This window comes from Oncorhynchus clarkii, chromosome 6 (assembly GCF_045791955.1).
Source record: "Oncorhynchus clarkii lewisi isolate Uvic-CL-2024 chromosome 6, UVic_Ocla_1.0, whole genome shotgun sequence".
Taxonomy (NCBI): Eukaryota; Metazoa; Chordata; class Actinopteri; order Salmoniformes; family Salmonidae; genus Oncorhynchus; species Oncorhynchus clarkii.
The window spans coordinates 80,361,448-80,371,555 of record NC_092152.1 but is presented as its reverse complement, the minus strand read 5'-3'; the positions used below and the strand labels follow the sequence as shown (position 1 = coordinate 80,371,555).

The 10,108-nt window shown below is 42.2% G+C and overlaps 1 protein-coding gene across 1 annotated transcript; it reads right to left on the bottom strand.

Moving 5' to 3' along the window:
* Nucleotides 1-1,065: 1,065 nt before the first annotated feature.
* LOC139411683 (solute carrier family 22 member 18) lies at nt 1,066-8,511 on the bottom strand. Its single transcript, XM_071158315.1, has 11 exons — nt 8,234-8,511; nt 7,921-8,133; nt 6,138-6,235; nt 5,699-5,844; nt 5,139-5,271; nt 4,903-5,015; nt 4,579-4,689; nt 4,069-4,169; nt 2,262-2,363; nt 1,598-1,718; nt 1,066-1,374 (listed from the first exon to the last, which is right to left on the bottom strand). The coding sequence occupies exons 2-11, from the start codon at nt 8,062-8,064 to the stop codon at nt 1,187-1,189; spliced, it is 1,257 nt and encodes a 418-aa protein (XP_071014416.1). The 5' UTR covers nt 8,065-8,133; nt 8,234-8,511; the 3' UTR covers nt 1,066-1,186.
* Nucleotides 8,512-10,108: the final 1,597 nt, after the last annotated feature.

The following is a 10,108-nucleotide window of genomic DNA, read 5'->3' as shown; positions in this document are numbered from 1 at the left end:
TTTTATATGTAAGTGGCATCTCCAGTAAACAACTGGTCTTCTGAACGTTCCTGATCCCAGAGATGTTCCATACGCACAAAGAGCTTATTTCTCAAACGCTGTGCACAGATGTGTTTTACGGCCCTGTTATTGAGCATTTCTCCTTTGCCAAGATAATCCATCCACCTGACAGGTGTGACATATCATGAAGCTGATTTTAAACGGCATGATCATTACAAAGGACAATAAAAGGCCAGTCAAATATGCAGTTTTTTTTTTCATAAGAAAATACTACAGATATCTCAAGTTTTGAAGAAGTGTGCAATTGGCATGTGACTGCAGGAATGTCCACCAGAGCTGTTGCCAGAGAATTGAATGTTTATTTCTCTACCATGAGCCGCCTCAATATCGTTTTAGAGAATTTGATAGTACATCCAACCGCCCTCACAACCGCAGACCACGTGTATGGCGGCGTGTGTGCGAGCGGTTTGCTGACGTGAACAGAGTGCCCCGTGGTGTTATGGTATGGGCAGGCATAAGTTACGGACAATGAACACAATTGCATTTTATCGATGGCAATTTGAATGCACAAAGATCCCTGTAGCGAGATCCTGAGGCACTTTGTCGTGCCATTCATTCAGCGTCATCACCTCATGATTCATGCACGGCCCCATGTTGCAAGGATCTGTACACAATTCCTGGAAGCTGAAATTGTCCCAGTTCTTCCATGGCCTGCACACTCACCAGACATGTCACCCATTGAGCATGTTTGGGATGCTCTGGATCGACGTGTACGACAGCGTGTTCCAGTTCCCAGCCAATATCCAGCAACTTCACACAGCCATTGAAGAGGAGTGGGACAAAATTCCACAGGCCACAATCAACATGAGGCAAATAGTGGTCACACCAGATACTCAGTGGTTTTCTGATCCACGTCCCTACCTTTTTTTTTTTTAAGGCATCTTTGAACAAGAGATGCATATCTGTATTCCCAGTCATGTGAAATCCATTGATTAGGGCCTAATGAATATATTTCAATCACCTGGTTTCCTCATATGAACTGTAACTCAGTCAAATCTAGGAAAATGTTGTATGTTGCATTTTATATTTTTGTCCATTATAGAAATATAATTACATTCTCTGATAATATAAAATTATATTTAGGTCACTTTTTTAAAATGCCCTATGTATTTAAGTCTGTGGAATGTCATTCTCTGCGCTCGTCTTTGCTGTTGACCATATTTCTAAGCATAAACACAAACACGACCATGTTCACGGCAAACTGGATGAACCCAAAAGAGGCCACTCCGTAGTTGTGATACAAGAAGCCTCCAATAGTGGGGCCGATGGTGCGGAGCAGAGACTGCACAGAGGCACACAGGCCCAGCATCGTGCCTGCAGAAGAGTGAATGGAACCAATCAGAAAAATGTCCAGAGCAAAACAGACAGAAGTTGAAGTTCAATGCTCAACTGTTTCTTTCAGAATGTTACGGCACCAAGTGGGATTTTTATTTTAAACGTTGTTGTTGTTGTTAGGTTAGCCAATGATTTACTGTTTAACTGATGCCCCCCTTTCACATTTCTCAACATATGTGTTTGAAACGCTTAATTGTCTCACCGGTATCAGAGGAAGGCACAGTCTTTGTCAGCATGCTGTCAGTGATGACGTTGAACACGCTGAGAGAAAACATCATGGGGAGGACGATGAAGCAGAACTGGAACACGTTGGCCATGAAGACCTGCCAAGGAGAGAACCAAACGTTAGCCATGAAGACCTGCCAAGGAGAGAACCAAACGTTAGCCATGAACCCTGCCAAGAAGAGAACCAAACGTTAGCCATGAAGACCTGCCAAGGAGAGAACCAAACGTTAGCCATGAAGACCTGCCAAGAAGAGAACCAAACGTTAGCCATGAAGACCTGCCAAGGAGAGAACCAAACGTTAGCCATGAACCCTGCCAAGAAGAGAACCAAACGTTAGCCATGAAGACCTGCCAAGGAGAGAACCAAACGTTAGCCATGAAGACCTGCCAAGGAGAGAACCAAACGTTGGCCATGAAGACCTGCCAAGGAGAGAACCAAACGTTAACCATGAAGACCTGCCAAGGAGAGAACCAAACGTTAACCTTTTAAGATCAAAGGTTTTTACAAAAGAGTCATATTCATTAGGAACCAAACGGAAATAAGAGAGACTGTGAAACTCCCCCCACCCTTTTGTTGTTGTTGCTACGGTGAATACATACAACCCTGCATTTATCACCATGATGAAATTAATCCTCTGTACCTGAGCCAGGCCCACCAGACTTGACATGCCGATGGAGAGGAGAAGCAGTGAGTTCTCAGAGTACTTTGAGGTCAGCCGGCCAATCACTCCTCCTTGGATTACCTGGAAAAATTGGACCAAAAAAGTGTATTTCTCACCAGAGTTGCTCTCTTAAATCCTGTTCGATGTCCTGGAGATTTCAGGAGAATTTAGCCATCTAAACTTTTAATTACTGTAAATACATCGTGTTGTCCTAACCAGGTACGTAGTGGTCGAATAACGTGGTGAACACTGATCGCCAGTCGAGCTGACGCGCAAACAACGTCATCGCTAATTTAGCAGCACAGGTGCAAAACACCACAAAATAAAAAGAGGCTAGGGTCACAATGAGAGAGTAAAATAAACTACCTAACACTAGGGCCACAATGAGAGAGTAAAATAAACTAACTAACACTAGGGCCACAATGAGAGTGTAAAATAAACTAACTAACACTAGGGCCACAATGAGAGTGTAAAATAAACAAACTAACACTAGGGCCACAATGAGAGTGTAAAATAAACAAACTAACACTAGGGCCACAATGAGAGAGTAAAATAAACTAACTAACACTAGGGCCACAATGAGAGTAAAATAAACTAACTAACACTAGGGCCACAATGAGAGAGTAAAATAAACTACCTAACACTAGGGCCACAATGAGAGTGTAAAATAAACTAACTAACACTAGGGCCACAATGAGAGTGTAAAATAAACAAACTAACACTAGGGCCACAATGAGAGTGTAAAATAAACAAACTAACACTAGGGCCACAATGAGAGTGTAAAATAAACAAACTAACACTAGGGCCACAATGAGAGTGTAAAATAAACTAACTAACACTAGGGCCACAATGAGAGTGTAAAATAAACAAACTAACACTAGGGCCACAATGAGAGTGTAAAATAAACAAACTAACACTAGGGCCACAATGAGAGTGTAAAATAAACAAACTAACACTAGGGCCACAATGAGAGTGTAAAATAAACAAACTAACACTAGGGCCACAATGAGAGTGTAAAATAAACAAACTAACACTAGGGCCACAATGAGAGTGTAAAATAAACAAACTAACACTAGGGCCACAATGAGAGTGTAAAATAAACAAACTAACACTAGGGCCACAATGAGAGTGTAAAATAAACAAACTAACACTAGGGCCACAATGAGAGAGTAAAATAAACTAACTAACACTAGGGCCACAATGAGAGTGTAAAAATAAACTAACACTAGGGCCACAATGAGAGAGTAAAATAAACTACCTAACACTAGGGCCACAATGAGAGTGTAAAATAAACTAACTAACACTTGTCTTTTCCTACTAACACTGACTTAGCTGATTAACTACTTCACTGAGGAAAAATGTACCTACTATGACTGAGCTAGGTGGGACAACCACACATATATATATTAAGATGACTGCACTAACTGTAAGTCACTCTAGATAACAGTCTCTGCTAAATGACTAAATGGAAGTGTCTCTGGATAAGTCTCTGCTAAATGACTAAATAGAATGTGTCTCTGGATAACAGTCTCTGCTAAATGACTAAATAGAATGTGTCTCTGGATAACAGTCTCTGCTAAATGACTAAATAGAATGTGTCTCTGGATAAGAGTCTGCTAAATGACTAAATAGAATGTGTCTCTGGATAACAGTCTCTGCTAAATTACTAAATAGAATGTGTCTCTGGATAACAGTCTCTGCTAAATGACTAATTAGAATGTGTCTCTGGATAACAGTCTCTGCTAAATGACTAAATGTATATGTCCTGAGCATCCTTGCTCCATACCATTGACACGATCCCAAAGTAGGCCATAAGGTAGCCATTCTGCTCTGGCGCCAGCTGGAAGAAGTTCATGGCGATAACAGAGAACATGACCTGAAAGATACCTGAGACAGAATCCCTTGAGGTTGTTAAAAAGGACTCCATTCAAACACAGACAGACACACTAAAAAGACAATAACGTGTCCCCCAAAATATATATATATATAGGTCATTAAACACTGAACATTGGTGGAGATGGGGTGTTGTAGTTTTTATTAAGCTTTATTTATTTTATTTTTTTATTTTATTTTTATTAAACGCTGAACATTGATTTGCGTTAAATACTATTCTCCAAATAAAATCTGTAGGTGAACTGTGTTACCTGCTTTTACCCTTTCACTACATCACTGGTTCCAGCTCTACAGCAACACATTCCTGCTAAGTGACTAGTTCTCCCTCAGATGAGTCTAAACTAAGACATCCTCACAGGTGGAGAAAAAACAACTCTTATAGGTAACAGTGAAGGACACCCACCTGATGGCAGACCCGAGATGATCTTGACCATGAAGGTTTTGGCCACACCAGGGTACTTCATCAGTCTGGTGATCTCACCCAGGTCAAAGACTGACTTGGCATTGCTCTTCCCTGCAGGACCAGGAAAATATTTCACAAGCAACTCACATATGAAGTCACGTGTCAAATACCACACATTATGGATGTCCCCACGTCACACAGGCCACAATAAGTGTCAGATAAAGAAGACATTAGATTTTTTTGCACCACACCCACCCACACACACAAGCACGCACAAACCCTTTAGAGTGAGTAGTGTGTTGTGAGGTAAGTGTAGAGTCTTACTGTCTGTGTTGTCCTGTGGAGCTTGTATCTTAGTGTGTTTAGGGATAAACGTCCAAACCAACAGGAAGCTGATGAAGCTCCCTCCAGCAGCTACACAAGCAGCAAATGTCTCCCTGGAAAAGCCAGAGCAGATAAATTACCAGAACGGATAAATTACAGCTCTCCGATTGGACTAGAATCGGATTCCAGCTCTTGGATTGGACTAGAATCGGTGAGCATTGAGGTGCTTCACTCACCCATAGCGTGTGCTGAGTGTACCGCCCAAGGTGGAGCCGGCAACCATGCCAATGCCAAAACATAGGCCCAGCTTGCCAAGGGCCTCTGCCCGCTTGTCAGGTTCTGTCAGGTCAGTCACTACCATCTGGGCTCCTGGTGAGAGGCAGAGAGGGGAGCACAACAAGTCAGACTTATATGGATCTGTTAGAGGGCTGTCTCGTACAGTAGGTCCTATAGGATCTATTAGAGGGCTGTCTAGTACAGTAGATCCTATAGTACAGGAGATCCTATAGGATCTGTTAGAGGGCTGCCTCAGAGTAGATCCTAGTACAGTAGATCATTTAGGATCTGTTAAAGGGCTGCCTAGTACAGTAGGCCCTAGGCACGGTACATACGCTGGGGACTTATCTGGGAGTTTGAGTATGAAGGGAACAACAGTTAGTATATTTGTCTCTAACTGTGATTGTGTAATTGCTGCTGATCATGTCATGCAGGGCTCCCTTGAAAAAGAGACCTTGGTCTCAATGAGACTCCCTGTTAAAATAAAGGTTAGATAAACAACAGGCAGTGTAGCACTTACCAGGCAAGCCATGCATCAAGACAGCGGGGAGTTTGTGGATGAAGAGCATGAGAGGACTGTCAGCTATCGCTAGTAACCCATAGTAGACTACAGAGGCAGTGCAGGATAGACACATTGCTGCTCGGGCACCAAAAAGGTCTGCAAACCTACCGACAACAGAAAAAATAACACTGATCTATATTGACACCTGCCAACATAAGGCCACCAACACATAACAGCTGCGATCTTGTGTCTGGATTCAGGTCTGATAAGCCCTCTGTGTATGGTTCGTTGCCCCCAAGTCATTGAACCATAACTCAATTAGATTTAAGTGACAGCACTTTAAAGCTCAATTTGCCAGCAGCAAATTGTGCGTCTTTTTGACCAGGGTTGGAGATTAAAGATACAGACTGTGGTTATGTAACAGATGATGTATTTCATTCAACAGAGTTGTGCTCACCTGCCAAATATCGGGCCTCCCAACAATTGGACGACACCAACCATGGTTTGCAAATAGCCAATCCATAGGGTGTCAAATCCCAGCTTCTTCGCCAAATACTGAATGGTGAGAGGTCAAACTTAAATACATATACAATGTTTTATTATAATAATAATTAATCAGTGGTGACCTGTCATTCAGGACTGTTTTGAGCCCCACATTTTTTGCAAAATATAATAATAATAATATTTTTTTATTTTTTGGGCCTTGCCTGTTTTGCATGTTATTTTGACATTAATACGTGTAACATATCAGTTTGCAAACAATGTAAAAAAATATATATATATTATTGAGTTAATAAAGCCGCATACAAACATGGTCTCTTTTTTTGTTTTCTTGAGTATGGCAGCTCCAAAATGCAGATGTTTCAGCCTAGCTTAGTGCTTTCTGTGGTGGTGGGGCAGCTAGCTCAGTGCTTTCTGTGGTGGTGGGGCAGCTAGCTCAGTGCTTTCTGTGGTGGTGGGGCAGCTAGCTCAGTGCTTTCTGTGGTGGTGGGGCAGCTAGCTCAGTGCTTTCTGTGGTGGTGGGGCAGCTAGCTCAGTGCTTTCTGTGGTGGTGGGGCAGCTAGCTCAGTGCTTTCTGTGGTGGTGGGGCAGCTAGCTCAGTGCTTTCTGTGGTGGTGGGGCAGCTAGCTCAGTGCTTTCTGTGGTGGTGGGGCAGCCAGCTCAGTGCTTTCTGTGGTGGTGGGGCAGCTAGCTCAGTGCTTTCTGTGGTGGTGGGGCAGCCAGCTCAGTGCTTTCTGTGGTAGTGGGGCAAGCCAGCTCAGTGCATTCTGTGGTAGTGGGGCAAGCCAGCTCAGTGCTTTCTGTGGTGGTGGGGCAGCTAGCTCAGTGCTTTCTGTGGTGGTGGGGCAGCCAGCTCAGTGCTTTCTGTGGTAGTGGGGCAAGCCAGCTCAGTGCATTCTGTGGTAGTGGGGCAAGCCAGCTCAGTGCTTTCTGTGGTGGTGGGGCGAGCCAGCGGAAAATACGGAGCGTTGAGCCGTGATTGCCGCAAATTCAACAATGACTTGTTTGGAAGCAATCAGTGGCTAACTGCAAGCATTGCAAAGCAATCATTAGCCTGCTATTCAGTGGAGTGGCTGTGTGGTCTCAAGTCTAAGATTAAAGGTCTCTTTTCCTAGTTTAAAATTATAAACATTCAACATTGGCCATGCTGTCAATGAAGCATGATTTGTGCTGCGCTCCAAACAACTGTTAACTCGGAACTGCAAAATCTGAAAAAAGTTCAAGACAACTGGGAACTGAGGATAAAAAAAGGGTATGACTGAACAGGCAGTTAACCCACTGTTCCTAGGCCGTCATTGAAAACAAGAATTTGTTCTTAACTGACTTGCCTAGTTAAATAAAGGTAAAATAAATATTAGATATACTGCTTACAATGCGCATAGTCACAATCCTCTATCAAAAACGATGGTGCCCTCAAGAAGGCCCAGGTAAGGCCATTTTTCTATATACAGTATTTTTAGATGTAGGCCTATGTCAAATATGTCAACAATCCCAAGGCCATTTATAACTGTTCAAACCTACTAGCAAAATGGCAAATATCTACAATACATTTGAATAACAGCAAATGAATGCATAGCACACGTAGCCAACGTTTGTAGCCATTCTGATATCGAAAGTATTGAAATAAACTGCATTGTTTTCTTTCTCATCTCTATCCATATAGGCTAATCATACAACAACAAAAACAACCACTTTTGTAACGTGGGCAATAGAATAGACATTAAAACACAAATACTTACAGGAGTGATGGAAAACTGTAAAAACATCCATGTGATATCCAGGACAGCTATGAGGTAAGTAACGTAAATTACTCTCTGCATCTTTGAGCCTGTATGTACATCGGTAACCGCGGTGGGTGACTCTGATTTATTAACTCGCGACATTCTTACTGTAACGTTAAGCCTAAACCCAATTCGGTCCACCCTCTTGCATACAGTAGCCTCCTGGAAAACCTTGAACAAGGATAAATAATTGATGAAATAACAATCAACGGCACAAGACAATATAGTGCCGACACTGTGGCTGTCAAGTATTGAGATTAAAAACACTTACCTTAGTTTATCTGAAGACGGAGTTCTTATAGATGCATAATACATCCGTTAAAAGTGTTCCTGCCGTTACTACCGATGCAGATGTTGATTTCACACTATGAGCGCCCCACCGGAAAAGAAAGGTGACGCTCAAACATAATCCTTCATTCAATAAAGCAATTCGTAAGGATTCATTTTAGTAATGATTTCTCACGCATAATATTTCCCTATGTTCTTGTACTTTGATCTTTAGAGGATGTAGTATGTTTGCCGGCAGCACAAAAACGGAACGTCCTGTTTACAGGCTTCAAAATAAAAGCTCTCGTGAACTCATGCTGTTGTGCCCCTGAGCAAGGCACTTAACCTCTTAAATGCTCCAGGGGCGCTGACCCCGTGCTATTCCTCCAAACTCCGTGTGTGTGTAACGGATGTGAAACAGCTAGCTAGTTAGCGGTGGTGCGCGCTAAATAGCTTTTCAATTGGTGACGTCACTTGCTCTGAGACCTTGAAGTAGTAGTTCCCCTTGCTCTGCAAGAGACCGCGGCTTTTGTGGAGCGATGGGTAACGATGCTTTGTGGGTGACCGTTGATGTGTGTAGAGGGTCCCCGGTTCGCGCCCGGGTATGGTTTACAGTTATACTGGTGTGTGAGTGAGAGTGGGTCAGGATATAGGATAATAGACGTTCCTATTCATGATGAACTCATTGAAGTTGAATTGATTGCCATATTGTTCAAATATATTACATTCTTAATAAAAAAATCAAATAACAAATTTTTTCAGTTGGGGACCTCGCTCTTTATTTTTTATTAATTTGTTAATTTTCCTCTAGTTTCAGTAGTGGACTTTTATTCTGACTTCTCAACCAGTAGTTCATTGGTGAAACCCAGCCAACCCACCCATTGGCGAAACACAGCTAACTCCACATGAGAGTCCTCCCACTTTACACAACCACAAGTGGCGTGACTACTAGATTTCAGTTTCCTATTAGGTCGTAGGCCTACATGTGACAAGTGTTGAGTTGGTTAAAGTTCATCATTGTTGAGAATGACTATGTTCATATTCAATGACGACTCGTCATTCAGGACAGGTGGGGCAGAGCCTTACCTGTTTTGAGCCCCACATTTTTAGCAAAAAATATATATTGTTATGTTATTTTGGCATTAATACGTGGCACATATCAGTTTGCAAACAACGTAAAAAGAATATTTATATAATTGAGTTAATAAAGACGCATACAAACATAGTCTCTTTTTAGTTTTCTTGAGTAAGGGAGCGCCAAAATGCAGGTGTTTCAGCCTAGCTCAGTGCTTTCTGTGGTGGTGGGGCAAGCCAGCAGAAAATAGCTGGTGTTGCACCGTGATTGGCTCAGTGCTCTGTCACCCATGGGGACAATACGTCACCACCAAGTCTAAGGGCAGAGCTCAGAAATTCAAGCCCCTTGGGTGCTGCCATAAAGTTACATTAGAAGTGCCCATCCAAGAAGCCTCAAGGTCATTGGCCACAGATAAAATGTAAAATTACATTATATCTACAGTAGCTTTGATTCGATTGATGTCAACATCATAATGTCAAAATCTTGGCTTGATGATGACATCATGAATCAAGTTGACAATCTACTGGCAAATCATTTTTAATCCTTGTCATATGAAGAGAAATAATGAAGAGAAATTATAGATAAAACATATCGGTGCTCATTGGCCATTGGACATAAACATTACACAGCAAGTTAGAAATCGCAAATTCAACAATGAGTTGTTTGGAAGGAATCAGTGGCTAACTGCAAGCATTGCAAAGCAATCATTAGCCTGCTATTCAGTGGAGTGGCTGTGTGGTCCCAAGTCTAATATTAAGAGTCTATTTTCCTAGTTTAAAATTATTAACATTCAACATTGGCCAT